Source organism: Filicampus tigris, chromosome 19, assembly GCF_054856515.1.
Source record: "Filicampus tigris isolate MCC_2025a chromosome 19, RoL_Ftig_1.0, whole genome shotgun sequence".
Lineage (NCBI taxonomy): Eukaryota > Metazoa > Chordata > Actinopteri > Syngnathiformes > Syngnathidae > Filicampus > Filicampus tigris.
The window spans coordinates 1,495,669-1,517,545 of record NC_141235.1 but is presented as its reverse complement, the minus strand read 5'-3'; the positions used below and the strand labels follow the sequence as shown (position 1 = coordinate 1,517,545).

The following is a 21,877-nucleotide window of genomic DNA, read 5'->3' as shown; positions in this document are numbered from 1 at the left end:
AAATAATAATCCTACGAAAGAAAAAAAATCAGAATGTGTGGACATCCTTCCTTCTTTTTTTTTTTTACACATGCAAATAGCAGCACACTTGCAGCTCATTAGCATATTTCATTGGTGCAGCTTTCACATTGTTGAGAGGGGAAAAGAGGGCATTTTTGATGAGGGCTGAGCAAACACCAGCCAAATGCATTATTTATTAACCAAATAAATGCATATTAATTGTTATTATTTTATTATAACAATAATTATTATTATTTTGCCAAATTTAAATATGCACACACACAGACACAAACTTGGCCTGCCACATAAAGCCCCTTTTTCATTAGCCACTTAGCATGCTAGCAGCGACGACAGACAGGACTCGGGAGCCGCTCCAACTGTACACTTCACGGACAGTGGCAAAAAGTCGACTTTTGCGATACTGTCCACTTTTGCCCCCCCTTGCCGAGACGCTGGTGACAAGGCTCGCTCGTGTCGTGTCGTGTCGTGTCGTTGCAAAGAAGGACAAAAAGGTGAACTTACTGTGCGTGCTGTGGGAGAAAGTGATCCGTTGGGGATGTAGGGGTTGGTGAGATCGGGGATCATAATAAACGGGTAGCCCGGGTACGGTGGGCTCTTGAACAGCCCTCCATCTTGCCTTTTCGCTGCTAACATGGCGGGACCGGAGTTGTGGTGGAAAGAACACAAAAAAAGAAAGGGCCAAAAGTTTTTTTTAACAATAGACAAAACGACACAAGCAAGGGGGGAGAGTGTGTGCAGTTTCACATGGAAGCCAGAACTCACCCTCCTCTAAACTTTCTCGCGTTTTGTCTCTGAAAGTTTCAGACCGAGGCGGAGGCCGTCTCTCCGCCTTAAGAGAGGTTGCAGTAGGGAGACAAAAAAAGAAAAATGGAGAAGGAAAAAGCCATGAAACACAGGAATTGGGTTCGCGGGATACCCAGGCCGAACTTTGGCTGCCTCACAAGCCGCCGCCGCCGCCGGCCACTCGGCTCGGAGTTGGCCGGGGGGTGGCGGCGGTGGAGGGGCTGCGGAGATCCCAACTTACCTCCGAGTCGGACGAACTGTTCTGATTTGTTTCCGACTCGTTGACGAGCGACGACTTGACGTCCGCTAAATCCCTTTCGGCCGACGAGTTCTCCGAGATTTTCTCCTCCTGCTCCCCTTCGTCTTTGAAGGAGATCATCTCATCGTTGGCGCCCAGGTCGTCCCCTCCACCGCCGTTCAGTTGCGGCATTTTCGCTCCGCTTTTTTCCCCCCACGAGCTTCACTGAAGGCGGCTAGCTTGCTGCTGCTGCTCTCGGTAGTGGCGGTGGGGGGTAGGGGGGAAGAGCTCCAAAAGGAGAAACTTTTTGTGTGTTTTTTTTAAGAAAGGACCCCTCACCGTCGAAAAAAAGTGCCACTTTCCGCGACTTCGGGGGTGTCGTTAGTGGCGTTTCCCCCCTCCAGTTAGAAAAAAAAAAACACACACACACACACACACACACAGCGTGTGGCGTTCGCGGTCCCCACAGAAAAAAAAGTCCCGAAAAGAAAAGGAACGGGGCTCTTGGCGGAAACGGGGAAGCCGGAGAAGGAGCCGCGGTGCTCGGATTGAGAGAGTTGAAGTTGGTCGGAGTGGTTTTCAGTTCAAAGGCGGCGCTGATTGACAGATAGAGAGGGATGGAAATAGAGAGAGTCTGGATTCGGGATTATTGACAGGGAGAAACACACAAGAAACTAATGAGATTCAAACAGGGAGGGACTTGAAGTGACGTTTTCATAAATGGAAAAAAAAAAGAAAAGAGGAGGAGAGAGGGAGGAAGCCGGCTGTGTTGGAGCTTGTGAGGCAGGACAGTGAAGGCAACACCGCAGGAAAAACACACCAAGGAGTTGTTGCACACATGAAAATATAAAAAATAAAAGCACACATGGGCGGGCTCAAACGAGAAGTAGCTTCACCATTCTCTCACATATATTTACATTTTTTAATATTTCACCATCTTCCTCTGCTCAAAGGCCTTCTTGGGGAAAAAAGAAAGAAGAAAAAAGCACACTAAACCCTTGTTTAGTCTGCACTGATCTATTTTTTCATCATATTAGGTAATATTCCCTCACATCTATTCTTTTTTTTTTATCATTGTACCCTGCCTGCGTGACAGGTGAGATGTCCTGTGGGACTAACCTGAATTCCTCACGGCTGCTCAAACTGTTTTTTTTTAAATTCTATTTTGTATTATTATCCTCGGCAGCTGGGCTGAACAAAAAAACATTTTAAAGGAGAAGAGAGAAAAAAGGGATTTGTTTCCACATGTAAACATGTTATAATGTAGAAATATATATATATATATATATATATACTACATATATATTTTTAATGAGATTGGGTTATGTAGCAGGTGCTGCTTTCTATTTTAGTGGTAAATGATGATTATTATTTACTTAAAATAATCTTCCAACAGTTTCTTTGAGACAAGAGGTTAAAAAAGACAATTGTTCTACATGTCAAACGTGAAAACTAATTTATTTTGAAACGGAGAAAAACAGATACTCAATGTCCACTTATATAAACTTGTTGCTTTGGATTTGGATTTTTAACACCATCTTTAAGCTATTTATTCTTAAGATATAAGATATTAATGAGAGTGTGAAGAAGAAACACGCTTACATGAGATGTTTTCCATTTTTGGGGGGGTCAAATTATTACCTTTTGTTGTAACTCAATAGAATCTTCCCACTGTTTATTTTCTTCAAAGGTTAAAAGACTTTTTCACCACACACAAACACAAAACACAAACTACTGTAATTGCTTACCTGTAATGTAAATAAATGGATGAAGGAGGAGGGGGCGTATTCCTGCATCCTTTTCCAGGGACGCGTGCGTGCGTGCGTGCGTGCGTGCGTGCGTGCGTGCGTGCGTGCGTGCGTGCGTGCGTGCGTGCACGTGATATAAATCAATGATGAGCGCCGCTTACCTTATCTCCTCATTTCAGAACATGCCGTCTCTCTTTGGAGCTGTGATTTAATGGAACTATTACCGAATCCACAATGATTTTCACATGGGCGACACACAAATGACACAATTATAAACATGACATTGGAGATTGCAACATTCCAGCCAATTACACGTGGAGGCAGCTTAAAGCGTGTGTGCGCCTTTTGAGGGTGTGTGCGTGCGCGTGCACGCCAGCACACGCGCCCGCGCGCGCGCACACACACACATTCCATACAGCTCAGGGCCCCCCAAACCTGAGCCCACACGTTCCAGACCAAAGCAGACGAGCGCCGAGCAGTTGTCGCTTCGGATCGCGCACGCCCATCATGACTGTCATTAGTGACCTCGATTTTAACCATTTGAATAAATATGCAAATGTGTTGCTTTACAAACTATCCAAAGTACAAACGGTCAATTACCCATCATGCACCTGTGCCTTTAAGCACCCCTTTTGTGGCCGACATTGTCATTTAAAGTTATAATTACATGTACGCAAATGTATTTTTTGGTACCTTACGTTGCATTTTGTCATTAATGCAATAATGTAAGATACTTTCCACTGTAATTAGCAATGAAGGGATTTGTATTCCACACATCAGAATACATGGAGGAGAGGGGAGAGTCCCCCCTCCCCTGGATGATCAAGTCATTATAGCCTACATATATTTGCCCCAAATATATATATATATATTTCTTTAGTTTTCTCTTTATTATGCTGCGAGAATAGCAAGCCTGCTCCCTTGGCCCCTCAGCTTCTAATCATTAGAGAATAAAAGAAAATAAAAAGCTTTTGTATGCAGCTGTTACATCTGAGCACGTCACTAAAATAAATGTAAAAGTGGATTGTTTACCAAAGCCTTAAAGGCTATTTTATGCCATGCTGTACATTTGTTTTTAAATCAAATAAAATGGGTGATTACATATAATCCCATTTTTAGGCTCATCAAGATGGCGATAGATAAGCACTTGATTACATTTCCTTGACTAACTATGGCTAGCATTAGCGATCATTTAATCCATATTAATAAAATATATTTTTTACAAATGTATTTTGGATTAAGAATGTGCTTGATTAGACCGCAAATGTGTTGCGAGTGAATCAAGAGCACGGCCAATGATCGCAGCTAAGTAGTGCACGCAATCGCTTCCGGGCCTGATTTATGGACAACCGATTCCACGCAATCAATTGAATTCTTCAAAATAGATGAATCGATTATCGCGCTATAAATTGTTAACAAATGTGACAAAACAAAAACAGAATTTGTTCGTTGCATAGGCTCCAGCACACCCTTGTGAGGTTAAGCGGTTCGGATAATGGGTGGATGGATGGTTGTTGTTGAAAATTTAATAACATTTCCATAATCAATCATGGGGGAAATGAACGTTAAATGAATTCATACTCGTACATTCTATTCATTTAAATTGAAGACGGACAACTCGACGGAGAATGAATCGAAAGCGCTTCTGCAGGCCGCAATCACGGAGTGCACTCCGTTGTCACTAGTCAATCGCTTCTATACACACGCTTTATCAATCCCGCGCACACTTAACAGTAAAACACTGTTGGGGTTCCACAGGGCTCGCTGCTTAGTCCGCAAATGATTACAAAATTCGCTAAATGAACGTTAAAATATTTGGCATGCCAGTAGGGAGCGCAGCAGCGTAAAAATATGTGCTTACAAGGCGCAACAATTTTCCTTTTTTTCCCATTTGATTGTTGTTGATATTATAGCCTAGTATTGTATTTCACACAAGCATTTATTGCGGTTATGATTTTACTACTGCAGTAACGTAGGTAAGGCATAGAGTAAACTGCGTTCTGACTAACACACAAATTCATTTAACATCAACCTCTGTAGATGGACATTGTGTTCCACAAGGCTCTATACTAGGTCCATCTGGTTTTGACACGAAAACCTACTTAAATGTCACATCTACCGGTACGTGCCATTACAGTTGAAATCTGGTGTCGCGCCACACGGGTCTCTACTCGGCCCACGCATGTTTTTTAAATAAAAGTATAAGTGGTTCAGCTAATGGATGGATGGATGGCTGGCTATAGTAGAGAACTAGAGGCTTTCCGCAAGTCTTGGTACTAGGTCCACTCTACATAAATGTCCAAATTACTTGGCAACCCATTCGGAAAACTAAATCCGTATTTATGGCTTTACTACTGCATTAGTGTTGGTTAGTGATCGAGTACGGGGAGTTCCGACTTTGGTTTAAATTCAGGTTACGTCGCCACAGCAACAGGTCGGGCAACACCTGTTAGTGCCTCAATCGATTAGGGTGGTTGTAAGCAAAGCAAAATAAAAGGCCCAGCCAATAGATTGGAGTTGTTGTTGGACCTTGTGTGATTGATGCAGCTTTTCGCAGCACTGCAAGTATTCAAGACGGCCGCTACTCATCCCCCAAGCCTGATGGCAACCGCGGCGCGGCGCGGCGCGGCGCGGCGCGGCCGCAGCAGCTCGCTGGGAAATGTAGGGCGTTTTTTCAGCCACAGACGCCAGAGTCATTCATCACGGTCCGCAGCAGGGCCTGAACACACCCACAATGGAGTGCACCTGAGAGACCAGCTACCTCATACGCCAGTGGCGGACACACACGCGCACACGCGCGCACACGCGCACGCCTCAGCTGTCCGTCACGCCGCGAAAGCCGAGAAGCAGGCGTCTGCTGGCTGCTAAATGCAAATGAAAGGCGTATTTTGAGGGATGCAAAGTTTATCGGCTACATTTCTTTTGACCTTGCTCAAGGGCCAAGTTTGATTCAAGGTAGAATTTGTACGCAAAAGACTTTGTATTAATAATAAACAATAATGAATTCTCATTTCCCGATACGCACATTTTTTTAACCCCTCCCTCGATATTTGTAGAAACTCACGTTTATTTGCGTTTTCTGACCCAATCCACGGCTTATTCGTGTATTTTTTTGTTTACACGATCCCCTGCATTTTCATGTTTGTTCTTCAAAATATTTATCAATATTTGACTCATATTTTTGACATTCTTATTTTCCAATAAATAAATGGAGCAAACATTGAGGTGATAACCGGCTACAAATGACGGCTAAATAAGGCAACAAATATTAGAAGGCCCTTGACAATGTACAAGGAATGCAAATGCTTGTCAACACCAAAGGAAAAAGCAGATGCGCTTCCTGTTGCCATCCAAGCAAATCCGATGTTTTGTCCGAGGGACCCTCCGTGTTTGAAAAGGGACAAAATGTCCTTTACAAGGCCGGCCGGGAGCATCTTGTTGAAGGCTCTTCCTCAAACAGGAAGCAGGAGCTCTGTTTTGTGACACAAGCAAAAAGAGGTAAGAGGGTCTTCTTCAGGGCGCTACAATTGCATTCCAAGCCTTGTAGGACCGAAAAAAAAAAAAAAGTACACACACACACACAAATAATGAATCGCCTCTTTTGGGGGGGCCTCGACATACCCCAAAACTCGCCAGTTTTTGCAAGCGCGTGTATCCCGTGTGGAATGATTGTATTTAAGAGCTCCCGTTGCCTCGACAAAAATGTTGCTGACTTCTCACAGCAAGTCGACTGGATCGTAGAATTGGAGCCAAATGGAAGTGCTGTTATTATGATCCAAATTCATAACATTTACAAAGCTCCAAGCTAACAAATCTTCCACATTAGCTAACAGGCATTTTGTGGGGCTCTGTAAATAAAGCCCAATGTTTGGGGCTTAACAGCGCCCCCACATGGTCCAAATCTTTTGCTCATTCTACGATCCAAGTTTTACAGCTCACGCCCCTCACAATTTTATTGACTTGAAATTTTTCCCGGCAGCTTATCCAAAAGTTTTTGGGATCAGCGAATTTTGGCCAAATGAACTTGCTGTCGCGGTTTGATTTGTCAAACACTTAACCAAACAATTCCGACTGACGAGAAATTTAGCGCAGCGGCTTCCAGGAAAGCCAATCGAGGAATTGAACTTGCGTTGCTCTTATCGTGCCCCAAATTGACCTTGGATGATGTTCCAAATCCTTCACCAAACAAGTACGATTGACTTGACATTTCAGTGGCGCCGTCTGGAAAGTTAGAAAAAATACAAGTTGAAAACTATCCCCTGACACCAGTTTGACTGGGTGACAGCAAGTTGAGTGTACAGGTAGCCTCCAATCTTAATAGAACAAAGGACAAAGGTCTCAAGGACCCTTTTTTGGAACTGGACATCCTTGCTTGCTCCAATTTTCAATTATTATGAAATATTCACACTGTAAAACCAAGTCAAGTTTTTTTCTCCAATTGAAACTCGCCACCGCCGCTCATTTGCGGCTGTTTTTCTTCCAGCGCCGCCGATGCTCGGAAAAGCCGTCGAATCTTTTTTCTCCTTCTTTTTTTTTTTTTTTTTTTTTTAAACGCCGCGCACCTATTAACGAGCGCCACAATGGCGGCTGACCTTGAGTCAAAAGACGGCACAAACGAGAGCAACGTGTGGCGATCATTAGCCGGAGGGACGGCGTCGGGAGGCCATTGTGCTCGCCACAATGCAAAGTCAAAAAGGACGCGAAACATCATCAAGGTTACGCTGGCGAGAAGGCTACGGCGCCGTTTTGTGCGAGCATTACGCGCTAATAAAGCAGCGCGCACATCTAAACTGCGGTAAATGTATTCATCAGAATGTTTATTAAGTTGGTTTCATTTGTGAAGACGGCGCGCTTGCATAACAGCTCACACTCTGTGAGCTGACTTTCTAACCGTCATTCCGGCGAGCTCGAAGAAAATGTATTTTGCAAATTTTATGTTTGACCTTAGCTACCCGCTACCTTTTTCCGGCCGCAAAACACAAGAAAGTTTGATGGCCGTAGGTGCATAATGGTGGCGGCCACACATTGTTTTGACATTTGCTTCGCTACTTCGCTCGTCTCATCACAAAAGGAAATCACGACACACTCGCTTTTTTCGGCAATCGGTCAATAAAGCCCACCTCGGCAGTGTCTCAACACCTTTGTGGTTACTTTGCTGTTGGCCTCTGATGCCGTCCTAGCATGAAGGGAATTTGCAAATTTGGATGTTGGACTGGAGGGGCAAAACCCTCCCGGGTTAGCGTAGTGCTAGCTAGCTGCTAGGACAGAACGTGGACACATTCAAAACTTAACCAAAAGTGAAAAAAAAAAAAGGCCCCAGGTTCCGAATATTGTGGTTGTACGCTCCATTTTGAACCTTAGCAACCTCAACTGTCCAATTTTTTGTGTTATTATTCCAAAGTCAGTCACGTTATTCCTGAGGTACCAATGAGTAGCAGTCCTCGCAAATGACACGGCAAATTTGTTGTAACAACAACTGTTGTCTTTTGTTTGAAATTTGGAGGCCACGTTTGTTTCACCTATCGATTATCTCTCAGGTCTTCCCAAAAGTGGATCGTTAGGGCGCCGCGCGATGGCAAATAAACGCTCGTCAACATCCACGCATACACAAAAACTCAAGTGGAGTTTCGGGGCCGCGGCCCTTGTGGTCTTTCTGGCTCCTAATTGCCAAAACGAAGGCAGCAAAATCAATGGGCCTCAACTTTTGCATCCGAAGGGTCTTCGTATTCTTCTTCTTGCGCAACAATCAATGCGCTGCACATCGCTGCAGGATTTGGCCAGATGAATTTCAATGAAAGCGGCGGCGCTAATGAGTTTTGCAGCCTTTCGCACCATCACCATGCCCCCCCCCCCCCCCCCCCCACCCCGCCGCCGCCATTGCCTGTGATGAATAATGAATATTCCGGGCCACGGGATGACATATTGTGTCAGGACACGTCATCTTCTCAAACTTTTCACAACAAAATGAGCAGCATCGCGAGCAACGCTCAAATACAGTAGCACAGTAGGCCCAAGTTATCATCACAAACCATTTCTTCAAGCAGCTATTACACCATGCATGCACATTAGAATGTGGAAAAATGGCCGTTTGGTGACATTTTAAATTGTCCAAAGTATTTTATTTTTTTTTTTTCAAAGCAAGACCGCTAAGAGAAATTTCACTTTTTCTATCTTAGTCTTTGTGCTTGTTAGCCACCTTCCAAATTCATCATCAGATCACAGTCATATTTGATCAATATTAATAAGCGTAGGCAAAACTCCTGCGGTAATTACCGGAGTCTCTTCAGGGCTTTCATTTGGACCATTACGAACGCCTCGGCATCTTTTAGATTTAAAAAAAGAAAAGGAAAAAAAAAAAAAAAGCGCACTCCTCTTCTTTTATTTTCTCACATTAAAACCCGACACGCGTCTCCTAAAAGCTCTAATAAGACAAAGATTCGATTTGCATCCCCATACAAGTGTCGTTTTCAATTGATTAGCAAGCGGCCATTGATGTGGCGCAAATGGATGTTTTCCCCTCTGTTCTTAAGGGCGCCTAATAGAAGGGGGCGGGCGTCCCGGAAGGACGTGGGTGTGTGTGTGTGTGTGGGGGGGGGGGGGCACTTTGCTACTTTGATGTTCAATCAGGAGGGGGCCAAAAAAAAAAAAAAATCTCACTTCTTCTTTGTCGGACTGTGTTTTGTCAATAACGACGACAGGCAAAGATGGAAACGATGAACAATGTGCCGGAGACTTTTTTTGATTTCGGGGCGTTCGTGCAACACATTCCAACATGACGCACGCGCACGCACGCACGCACGCACGCACACAGGCACGATTCCAATCGGGCCCCACAAAGAAACAACAGGTGCATTCAAGGGCGGCACGATGTCAGCAACCAATTGCCTGTAATCTAATGTAGAAAAAGAGGATATACAGTATATATTCATTCATCCAAGACAAGTGTGAGGACTATCCATCGAGAATGAAACAATATTTATTCATTTATGTATTCGATTAAGTCAACACCATTGACAATGATGTATTCCCGTACGAAAATACATTTTAGAACATAAAAAAAGATCCTAACGAAGCAATCTCGGACTTGTCAAGATGATGGTACAAGCTCATCCTAACGTGATCTCAACTTTGTCTTTGTCTGCACTGAGGGCGGCGGTCGCGGCTCACCGAAGCCCCTCGCAGGTAAGTCAAGCTCAAAGTGAACAGAAGAGGCTCTTTCCTATCTTTCGCTTAGTTTTGTTGTTTTTTTTCTTTTTTGGGGGGGGGGGGGCAATGAGAAAAAGTGCGATGATAACTCGGGATGGGTGAGTACCGATAGCAGGTACTCGGTAATATCGGCGTTGGGCCGAGACTGGCCTTAGCTCAAGGTATCGTGTACTCGTGAACGCGCTCGGTACCGGCCAGTGATACTGAAGGCCAAAATCACGTTGAGTAAGTCCTCCTCGGCAGTAGTAGGCGCTATACCGCGGAAAAGGAGAGAATGAAAGAAAGATCTTTGCTCACATTTGACATTGAAATGTTACATAGCTCAAGTTTTCAGCGCGTCCATACTCTGTATCGGTATTGTGACTTATCAAGTATGAATACTCGTACTGGTATCCAACATCCCAAATGATAACCATGGAACAGGAAAAGGAACTTTTGGCAAAAATCCAACTAATCGTAAGTCATGAAAGAAAACATGAAACGAATGCTAAAATGAACGTGGCTGAAAGTATATTTTCTGTCGAGTTAAACGATTAATAAAAAAAAAAAATCCACTTGTTCAAATGACGACTGCAGAGGGCGCAACAACAACCCAGTAATGACTTCATATTGTAGCCTGAAAAACGTCAAACTGTCCTTGGCAGCAAACTTTGTTGTCTTTGTCGGGGCAGAAATGAAAATTGCAAGGAGGGCAGGTCCATCCGCACCCGTGTCAAAAAGTCTGTTTGGGCGCAGGGGCTCATCTGCATATGTGAATAATACATGCTGCTTATAAGCATATTAAATGGCGGGCCGCAATGTGACGGCTGGCCACTTGGTGTCATGTGAGGAGGAAGAGATTAGACCTCGCCGCTTAATTATAAAGATGTCAAGTGTCGGCGGGTCGGGGGGGGGGGGGGGGTCGCCGCCTTTAGTTTGCTGATTATATGCATAAACTACAGATAAAGTCTCATCATACGGGCTATTAAGGCCGACGCAATTCGCATGCTAGCGCTGTCTGGCGGAAGAGGAAGCCGCACCGCGCACGCGCTAAAGCGCTCCGCCCTGTCGGGGCGCCACAACTCATCCAGTTTTAATCACGCCGCCATTAAATGAACCCGCGCGTCGGCGGCGATCGGGCTCGGCCTCGCAACTCGCCAAACACCCTCGCGGGCGCGAGGCCCCCCGGGAGAGCACCTCGGCTTCGCCTTGACAGGAGAACCCGTCAAAGCTGGCCCACGCTTTCTGTGTTCCTGTCAGTCACAAGGAAAGACAACCCCAAGCTAACCCCCACGGACCCCCCCCACCCCCCCCCCCCCCCCCTAAAAATCAGAAGTTGGCTTGGATGGAGGCTCACTCGACACCCCGCAAAGCAAACGTGACTCACTTTTGTCAACGCAACACAATGGATGACGTCATCGGGGTCAGAAGTGGGAAAATAAATAAATAAATATATATATAAAAAAAAGAGCAACGGGACCACATATATATATATACATATATATATATATAGATATATATATATATATAGACACACATGTGAGTTGATTTGAAAAGTGTTGCGCTATAGGTTTTCCCAACTCTGTGGAAATGAAAGTGGAAGCGAGGCAGGCAAATATTAGAGGAGAGCAAGACAGCAGTGTGATGTGTTCTTTCAACTGGACTGAAATGTCTCGTACTGAAGCTCAGCTGAGTGATGACGCGCGCGCACGCACACACGCACGCAGAAAAAGAGCTCAGTCGACTGGTTGCAAAAGACAAAGAAAGCAGCAAGATGTGAAGAATGAATACAAGAACATAAAAAAAAAATGGAAAAATAGGAGGGAAGCGGAAAAAACAAATTCTTACTTTATTATTCACTTTAATAAAAAAAATAAATGCAAAAAATATAAACAGATAAGCTTTAAATGAATGAATTTAAAAACGATTTGATCAAAGTAAAGTGGATAAATTATATTATAATTATTAGTACCGTTAAAAAGTTATTTTATGTTATATATACATATATATATATATATGTATATGTAAAAAAAAACAAAAAATAAAATGTGTAATGAAACATTAATTTCACAAGGTAAAGGCTCTGGGGTTTTAATTCGTGTGTTTTGATTCGGGGAGCTCATCCAGCACTCCCACACTACCCCCCCCCCCCCCCCCCAAGCCTCCTCCTGCCACCCAAGCCCCCCGCCCCAACCCCGTCGCCCCCACCTCCTCAATTTTTCATGTGTTGAGCCCATGCTGCGTATGTGAAGGCCACGCTAGCAGGCTACAAAAAAAAAAAAAAAAAAAAAGAGCAACGAGACCAAACAGAAGCCACTGCTACAATCCGGCTGGATGCGTGTTGCAGATATTTGCCATTCGGTTTTGCTTGTAGTCGAAAACACCATTGGAAAAATTCTAAACGCCATCCTTCCTATTCCAGTACAGCAGCCAGTCATATTGCAGCGGTTGTGTGTCCTGCCTACAAATCAAATGGGACTCATAACAACGCCTACATTTCTCATCAGTGCGGCACTAATATGAGTGGCTCTATGCTAAGGGTAAACGACATATGAATGTGAGTACTGTTTGTCCGTGCATGTTGTTGCTTGTTTTCGGTCAGTTGCTTGAAGGGTTAAAGCATTAGCGATGCTAATTAGCATTAGCATTAAGCTTATTGGACTGAAAGGCCAAGCGATGCGAAAAGTCCGAAGTCAGGACATTTGTATCTCAAGGCACAACTGTGCGAGTCGATTGAGCTCACCTGCTAAGCTTTAATACGATATTAAATCGTTAGCACTGATGCTAACCACCAAAGTGGAACACCAACAGCGTCAGTAAAGGTGGTCGACCTTTTTGCCTTTTTTTAAACGCAGTTTTGTCTTTCATTTCCTATATGATGAAACATTCAATGAGTACCTGTTTGTTTATTAGTAGGCTACCTACCCCCCCCCCCCAAAAAAATCTGCAATTAGGTGAGTTTGTGATGGCAAATTGACGGCGGGTTCAGTCGCTTTTGTTGCTTTTTGGCAAATGCAAAAATGGTTGTCCGGATGCACGTGTGAAAAACATCAAACATTTGCCGTTTTTCTGCCGCCTTTTGTCTGCAGCTGGATGTTATTGGAGAGCAAAAAAAAAAAAAAAAAAAAAAACCCTAAACTAAAAGTGTGTCTTTTTTTCCCCACTATACATGCGTGTGTGTGTGTGTGTGTGTGTGTTTCGCAAACGAACGCGCACGCAGGCTTTGTTTTCCTTTTGAACATCCCTTTGATGCCGCTGCTTACTTATTTATTTATTTCCCCCCGCTCACTCTCCGGCTCGGCCGGATGAGGCGCGCCGTGCGCCGAGTGGCATCCATCAGCGAGGCGCCTCTCCGGGTGACCTCCACTCCCTGTCAGTGTTGGGGGGAGGGAGGGAGGGGGGTGGGGGGGGGCAAAGGAGGAGGAGGAGGAAAACCAGAAGGCCATTTGTGCCTTGGTATTTAATCCATTACATACTCTTTGTGGAAAATGTGACCTATTATGACATTTGCCAGTCATAAAAAAAAAACCAAAAAAAAAAAAACAACCTCAGTTCTATTCTTCCAACTTGTTTGATCATTTTCCGACAGTGATCAACAATTCATAAAAATGACAACAATTTAAAATGTCATTCTTTTGTACTTTTGTTTTAAGTGCTACGATGTGTGTCTGCTACAATGGACTGTTAACTTACTAGTATGCGTTAAATCAAGGAAAATGGTGGGAATCTTGAAACTGTATATGCCCCCCACCCCCCACAAAAAATATATATTGCACAGTGGCAACAGTGGTCAAAAGGGAGCTTGAAACAGTCCAGAGAACTGTCTGTGTCCCCATCGCATTTGCGCAGGTTGCCGCAGGAACGTGTACCTGTTGGAATCTCGAGCGAGTGAAAGAGTGAAACAGTGTAAGACCGAGCTATGATATCAAAAGTGTACACACCCTTGTTGAAATGCCAGATTTTTGTGGTATTAAAAGAATGAGGCCAAGACAAAAATCACTTGACAATTTCTACCATTAATGTGACCGCTAACCCAGTGGTCCCCAACAACCAACAAGTAGCAAAAAAAAAAAAAAAAAAAAAATGTTGTAGCTGAGCATATACGTCGTGTTCAGGAATCTCCGTCATTACTTTCCGACTGTGATCAATTATTATGAAAATGAACAGGATGGTCATCTTAACAATGGAGGAAGCTGCAGAATCTGTCCATGGTGCTGAAATCCCTGCAGTGTATTTTTTTAACCTTTTTTTTGGTACAGTAATTATTTTACGCCTTGAGTGCACTCCTAACATTATGAGTATCGCCTGATAGGAATTTCTTCCGCCGCCTTTTGGGATTGAGCAATTTCACCATATTTTATTGAAGCCCTTTTGTAAGGCCTAATATTCAGCAGCTGTGATCTCCGGTGGAATGACAATTTTCAGGGTCAAGGAGGGACCGGGGTGATGGGAAACGGGGGTACTGGTAGAGGGGGAACAGGTGGGAGGGGGCATGGAAGGGTCGGGGGGTGGGCGTGGGGAATTGATGGGATAAAAAAAAATCTGAAAGGAGAAAAGGCGACAGAAGAATCTCATGAGTCGTCTTAAAAAATGAATGAGAAAATGGGCAATCCTAGAGTCATGAAGGGGGGGGTGTCGGAGTGGGGTGGGGGGATCAATATGGCCTCTAAACTCATGGGGGGCCTCAGCAATCCTTGACATGAGCAAAAGTTGTTGCCTTTGCCCTCAGAAGACAAGTCTTGTTTTCCGCAAGAAAAATAGTTGGCCTCATTATTTGTTATTGTCACTGGGGGGCACAAGAAGGTTTTGGTTGGGGTTGGGGTGTGTGTGTGTGTGTGTGGGGGGGGGGGGGTTGAGTTGGTGCACATGGCTCTTACAGATCACATGACCTTTCAATATTCACCCGGGATAGGAATTGATGCAATATTATCCCAATATTTTGCGTGAGTATTGCAAAACAAGGGATATCAATTTTGGAATCCAATAATCTAAGATACACAATGAGATCGATTCAACCAAAGAATGGAAAACTTCTCAGCAACAGTATCATGATACGGCGATATCGTGTATGACAACGCTTATCTTGTAATAAACTAGCATTTGAGCGCTCTGCATTGATACGATACTGTACGCGATAATGGCAGTATCACGATAGAGTGATATCAATGATTGATATGACACAGTATCATGATACGGTAATACCAGGTGCAATGAGCCATATTTGGAGAGAAAACATCTACAGGTATCTCAAATGATATCTATGAAACCAAAGAATTTTTTTAAATGGTATCACTGTAGTATCACAATACAGTGACACTGGATCATGACCTCTGCTAACTTGAATGGCGACAGGTGGATACAAAGGCGAATCGCACCTTTTGCCATCTAGGAGGGAGATTATTTAAGTCTTCTACCTGTCACTGTATGTCACTAGCATAGATCGAAAAGCAACGATACATTTTGTCGTCAATAAATCCTCATTTTTGGACCAATTAAAAGCCCTTCCCCTGCTACAAAAATCTGTGGTCCCTAAGGAAAATCAACCTCTGCGATTGGCTCCCTTGTCATAGTTGAATAGAAATTGGAGGAGGCGTCAGGTTCCTTACCTTTGCCTTGTGTCGCCGCACACCTGCTCGAAAGGTGTTTTGCGGCAAACCAACCAAGATTCCTTCTTCCAGCCGTCTGTCCATCTGTTCATGGCAAGCGCTAAACGCACCCCAACACCCCCACCGAGCGCACCCCCACCCCCTGCTTCATTAGCCAGCTCTTCAGTAGCCTGTCACGGCGGATGCGCTCCATCAAAGCTGATGGGCTCGCTGTTTTTTCGCGGCGAGATGTCGCGGGTTATCACGCCGCGCTCAGATCTCGGGCTACGGGCGGAGCGTGACTGGCAGGCCGCCTTTTGAACACCGCGATTCCTCCCAGTTGGAAATTTAGAATCGTGTCGGCTAAGACGGCGCATGCAAAGTAAATTGCCGCGCGCGCCGATGGGTGGGTGGGTGGTTGGGAGGAGGGCTGGCAGAGTAAAAGCTCCTCGCTCTCGATCAACGTCCAAGCGGGAGAAATACGTCTCGGCCTCTTTGGACTGCGATGGGACGAGCGTGTAGTCGGCCCGGCACGTTACAAGACTTCTTATTCCACTGACAAATGTGCTGTCTTCAAGTCTTCAATTGCCTTCAAAGAATTTCACAGGGAGGCGGCCAGCTGCCCGGCATCACGCGATAAGACATGGTCTGGTCTTGCCAGGCATTAGAAACAGAACCCCGATAACAGATCTGCGGAGATGCGGACGGGATCACGATACGGCGATATCGGCCACCGGCGGGGTTGTTGCAGCATGCGGGTGATGACACGGCGAGTGGCTTGTTGAGGTTGAACCATTTATTTGAATGACACCAAACAACAGGACAGACACGGCAGAGCGCTTGAGCGAAAGGCTGCGATTGGTCGCTCGAAGCTTTTGGGCGCGACTTCCTGCCAAAATGGTTGCAGCAGCCAGAGCAGCGAACAAACGCTGAAGGCCCCCCCAAAAAAAAGCCATTCTCTCTGGCGTACAAGGAGAATGTGGCACCTCTTGTGAATGGTGTAACACTATACTGTGTGTTTCACCGTGCTGGAGGGGGGGCGGGGGGTGGGGGGGGCGTTTGACAACAACAGTGGCGCTCAGACGACACCATTGTTGCGTCTCCTCGGGGAGTTGTCGCAGTGAGGATTCTTCTCATGTACGTGCGTCGGTATGTGTGCGTTATTGGGCGGTCGGTGTGGGGGGGGGGTGGCATCCGAGTGGACGCCCACCCCCCCTTGTGTGGTGGGGCCCCTCCCGTCACCATCCCTTGTCATGGTAAATGGCTGACAAACATCAGACGGCGGGAGACTGGGGCGTTTTTTTTGTTTTTTTTACACTTTCACGCGGTCGAGACGGCTCTTGCGGGAGCGCCCCAAAGAGGGCGGGGGTGGCATGACAGCATGTCGTCGGTATGAAGGGTGGGGAGGGGGTCCCCGACTTTTCATGTGGTCGGGCTAACCGGGGTTGAACTTTGAGGTGAACAATCATCTGAAATCGACTCGCGTGAAAATGTAAACGGAGATCTCAGAGGGGGAGGGGCATCTGTACCTGCTCACTGGAGGAAATCCTAACCTACATTTGACAAGTCGAAAAGGTGGAGTACTAACGAATGGGATGGGGGGGGGCGGGGGGGAGTGGGGTGACATTCCTCAAAACAAGTCTCTACCCGCCGGTTTTGAATGCCGCCTCTTAATGAACATAATCGCCCGGCGACAGTAATGACAAGAAAATAAAAACATCTAAAAAGGAGATGGGGGGGATAGTAAGCGCGCACCTCCCTTCCCCAGCGCAGCGACCCCCCCCACCCCACCCCACCGCCCCCTCCTTCAGGTTGTCGCCGGCGCTCAATTATTTCCTTGTCAAGTGGCGGTGTTTTTAATGAGGCCCTGCGGGACTGACGTCTGTCAGTCAGCCCTGACTTTTTGACACCATTACAACTTCAAATAGAAGCCGCCGCCGCCCGCCACGCTGCCTTCCACTCGCTCGTCTGACAGGCTGGGAAGGGGGGGGGGCTAGTGAGGGAGGGGGGAGAAAAGGTGGCAGGAGAGGAGGGAGACAGAAGAAACACAAGAGCGTGTAGGTAGGCTGAACGCACGCACGCACGGCCGGTCATTAAGCGGCCCGCACGCGCTTCCTGCTCGGCTTCCCGTTTCATGACAACATTCGGCGGGCCGGCCCCCCAGCACGGGACGGGACGCCCCCCCCCCCCACCACCCGCCCCACCCGACGTGGGACGGGCCGCTGCCTTGTCCATCGTTAATGGGAGACTTTGAAGCAGATGATGGGGGCGGGGCCGGCGGGGGCGGGGGCTTCCGAAATCCCTTCCATGACAATCGCGACCTGATTGAATCCATGACAGAACGCGGAGCGTGCTCCTCTCTCTGGCCGATATTTTACTATCACTGTTCTGTGAGATGAGGCGATGCCTCTGCGGTCGGGGCGGGGCACAACTTGCGTAAGACACATGATAATCATGTGCATTTATTATACGACCGTGCCTACACGGTAATCGGTCGACACTCCTTCGCCAGCCATCAGGTTGTACTTGATCCGTCTCAATTGAATTCAATTATCTGTCATTATTGTCAAAGTTCTTGTCCTGTCTCTTGCCTATTAAACGCCTCTAACATCTTTCCCTTGACACCAACCTCCATTATCAGGTTTGTGAATGCCATTTTCTTCGGCGGTATGAATAAAACGCTTTGGGTAGGGCTCCCTTTTGTGTCAATTAGCAAAAGAGTGGCTAGCCTGCCGGCTAACATTATTAGCACTGCTGCTAGCGTCTTTCGTGGGAGCAACAGCGAGTCAAATCATTGGTCGGACCGTTAACGGTCTGAATTTCAAATGTACCCGTTGAAATGGAAACTACGGCCGGCGTTTTGCTTGCCTTCAAAGCAGGATGGCCGGCGTGACGTCTTCTTTCGACTGACGCGTCACACGTTCGGAGTAGAGTGGCGCAGAAGAAGGCGAAAATCAACACGCTGAGCTTGTTTGCTCCATGGCTGTGCCGTGGTCACGGGGCATGCAAGGCGTTGCTGACTAACGGCGCCGCCGGTGACCGCCAAAGCTTTTGCCACCCTGAAGTAAGCCTCGCATCATGGTGAAAAGTTGGAGTTTGTTGTTAACTTAATTTGGACTCCAAGGAAAATACAGTTTGAGCACAAGAAGACGCCTTTATAAATAAATAGCAGAATGAGTTCCATAAACATCTCCAAGCTATACATGACATGATGTCCATTTAAAATGTGAGTAGACACTGTAGAAAGTTGACTGGAGCATCGAACAAAGAGAGGGAACACACATCTGCCCGCCTTGTGTTAATAATCACAAAATGAATCATTCTCAGGAAATCGCTCCAATTTCTGACTAACAATCACCACTAAAGTTTTCTCTCCCGGTTGATTTTGAAATAAGGCGCGAGGAGGACGATCTGAAGCGACTTTTCCGGAGATCCCACTTTGTCCTCCTCCTCCTCTCGTGTGTCCGAGACAAAGGGGCTGAGATCAACACTATGAATCTCTTTGTGTCCCCGGAGACGGACGCCGGAGCATGACAGAGGAGAAAAGACGACAAAACGCAAGACGACGACGACGACGAGGGTAAAAAAAAAAAAAAAATCCTTGTCAGCCGTTGGAAAAGCTTGATTCATGGTGACCATTTGTCCTAATTACAGCCCAACAACACTTTTTGTCGCTATTAATCACGCGTGTGTGTGTTTGTGTCAAGTTGGACGTGTGGGTGTGTGTTTGCGTGTGTGTTTGGAGGATCAGTGGCTCCGCAGATTGAAATAGATGGCCAGGATGATGGTGAGGACGATGAAGGCTCCCAGGACGAAGACCAGCACGCGGTTCTGGATTACCCTGCAAACAGAGACAAAAAAAATAAAAAAATCATAAAAAAAAACGACAAGGGTGAGACCCCACTTGGCATATCTTGCAGGGGTGGGCAAAAAGAAAATCACAAAATAAATGCTTTAAACACAACCAAAATGTTTCGAGTTTAATGGGGCAGTTTTACAGAAAACTTCAATTGGCAGTGACAAACAAGCGACTTGAAGCAAACACGCAAGGCCTCTTTTTGGCCTTCGGAGGTCGTATCCGAGCCGTAGCAGAGGCGGGAGACCACCGGCTATGGGTGTGAAATTTAACACCTGACACTCACTTATCCCGCCCGTCAGTTAGCTGTCACACGCAGCATGTCTTTTAATTGCGGGATGCAGTGTCTCTGTGTGAAAGTGGCGCGAGGTTCTTTTCAGTTCCAGCTGTGTGGTCTCTCGGTGTGAAAAAGTGCCCACCAAAGGGTTAAAAATCTAGCGTGAGGTCAAAAAATAACAGTGTGAAACCTTGTAATGAACAAAAGCTCCACTCAAGCGCAGAGGTGCGCCTCTAAAAGTTTATTTGCGAGCGAGGGGGGGGGGGGGGGGGGGAGCGTCTCGCTAGCTTGCTGCAAGTCATAAAAACAGCAAACTAATGATGGAATTTACCATAAAAACATTTTGACCAGGCCTGACTTTGGAGGAGGACGGAGGATGGAGGGGAGGCGAGGGGGTGCGCGTGGCGAAATGTCGACAAGACGGATCGAGCGCCGAGACATTTGTGCCTCCCCAAAAAAATTCTCCACACTGGCTGCCGCTGACAAATGAGAGAATTATCACATTTGCTGACATGTGGAGGAGAGGCCGAGGTTGGGGGGGGTGCGCGCTGTCCACTCCTCTAAGCGGGAGATGAATAGCCCCCCCGGTGGTGGTCATTTATCACCGGGGGTGCTCAGTCACCCCGGCCCTGCCTGCTGCCCACCATCTTGCACTTAAGTCTTTATTTCCAGACGTGCTCATTACTGCTTGATGTGCGCCGTTAAAAAGTGTTGGCGGTGATGGTGGTGCGCCAGCTGGAGGAGGAGACGCCGCGGTTGCGTGTTTAGCCGACGCTATTACTCGACATGCATTATTTACACTCATTATTTATCCTGGCCAAATACGAGTAGACCAGAGGAGAGAGCGAGGGGGTGCGCATCTTGGTGCGAGCGTGTGCTAATGATAATTTTGCACATGAGGAAATTTGGGGGGGCTCAAGAAAAAAATACAGGAGAAATTTTGAATCGGCGCAAAAAACTTTAGAAGAGGTTTAGTTCCTAAGAAGTTGACTTGCATCTCTGATTAAAAAAACAAAAAAAAAAAAGGTTACAAATTTGTTCCATCCATCCATCACTCAGCAAGTAGTACAGCGGGCCGTTTGGGGTCCGGCCCTTTTAAATACCAAGCTAAGATCCTCGCTATTAAACTGATCAGTGAGTGGAAACACCGTCTCCTCTCATGCGCACGCGCACACACATGCGCACATGCGCACGCACACACATCCGTCCCCCTCCTGTCAAGGCTGCAGGACGGATGCGGTTTGATAAGTTGTGTTCCGTCTCGCCACGTGTCAGGACAGGATCAACGAGTAGCGTGTTCTTCACACTTCAATTTCTCCTGCCTTTTTTTGTCTCCTTCTCTTTCTTGCTTGCGAACAAGCTGGAGCCAAAGACACTTTCTTGCACGTGTTCCGGGGCCACCCAACCTTGTCACGCTCGCCCAGAACACGCATCCGTGTCATTTTGCATCCCGGCGCGAGGAGCGCGTCCGTCGCGGCGCTTGTGAACCTTCGCTCACATTTGACAGCAATAAAAAAAAAGTAAAAAAAAAAAAAACACTCAATGTCGACCTTTCACCCTGACATTTGAGGACTTTTCCTGAAGAACACACAAACCTCAAAATAATCAACAAAAAGTTGATTCTGAGCGAGAGAGAGAGAGAGAGGCCCCTCGGAGACCACATGAAAATAATGAGGACTTTTCTGTCAGGAAAGATTTACAAAATCGTAGCAGTGTTATTAAAATTTAAAATCTCCCGTTTTTCCTCCTCCTTCTTCTTCTTCTTTTTCTTCTTCTTGCTCTCTTCCATCCTCTTATTTTTTTTTCTCTCTCTCTCTCTCTCTCTCCCGCCGCAGCCTTATTAGCTGTAATGAGCGGCAGGGTACACCTAACCGCACGCGTGTGCGTGACCTAGATGACGCTCTCGTATCTTGAGTTGGCGCTGCCTTGTTTTGCGAGTTGAATTTATCCTGCGAGCAAGCTCGTAAGTCAAGTCACTCGCATCTGAAATCAAGGCTGCCCGCGGCAACGAATAGAAATGAGAAGCATCCTGTGAGGCCGCCCCCGTGTCATCTGTTATTTTGAGTGTTGAAATCGATGACCTCACTCGAAAAGCTCATCTGTCTGAGAAGTGTCTGATTTTTTCAAAATAAGACATTTGCAAACATCTGCTATTGCTTTGGAAAACAATGATCAACATTTGTG

At 46.2% G+C, this 21,877-nt stretch overlaps 2 protein-coding genes across 29 annotated transcripts in view; both read right to left on the bottom strand.

The window, feature by feature from the left end:
* Positions 1-1,825, bottom strand: part of tcf7l2 (transcription factor 7 like 2) — a 91,275-nt gene extending 89,450 nt beyond the window's left edge. For 7 of the 26 annotated variants that reach the window (XM_086017375.1, XM_086017383.1, XM_086017381.1 and 4 more), the window contains exons 1-3: positions 1,046-1,822; positions 784-850; positions 523-647 (exon numbers count right to left, since the gene is read on the bottom strand). In XM_086017375.1, coding sequence (XP_085873501.1) covers positions 523-647; positions 784-850; positions 1,046-1,234 — 381 coding nt within the window. In that variant the 5' untranslated portion in view covers positions 1,235-1,822. Of the gene's footprint in view, positions 1-522; positions 648-783; positions 851-1,045 lie in introns of all 26 variants that reach the window. The other 19 variants (XM_086017378.1, XM_086017380.1, XM_086017385.1 and 16 more) reach the window with 7 other exon arrangements.
* A 16,869-nt stretch (positions 1,826-18,694) lies between these two features.
* The window catches only part of vti1a (vesicle transport through interaction with t-SNAREs 1A), a 95,693-nt gene continuing 92,510 nt past the window's right edge, over positions 18,695-21,877 (bottom strand). For all 3 annotated transcript variants that reach the window (XM_086017109.1, XM_086017106.1, XM_086017108.1), the window contains one exon: positions 18,695-19,401. Coding sequence is in view for 2 of the 3 variants with exons in the window: in XM_086017106.1 (XP_085873232.1) it covers positions 19,308-19,401 (94 nt within the window). In the remaining variant the exon portion in view is untranslated. The remainder of the gene's footprint in view (positions 19,402-21,877) is intronic.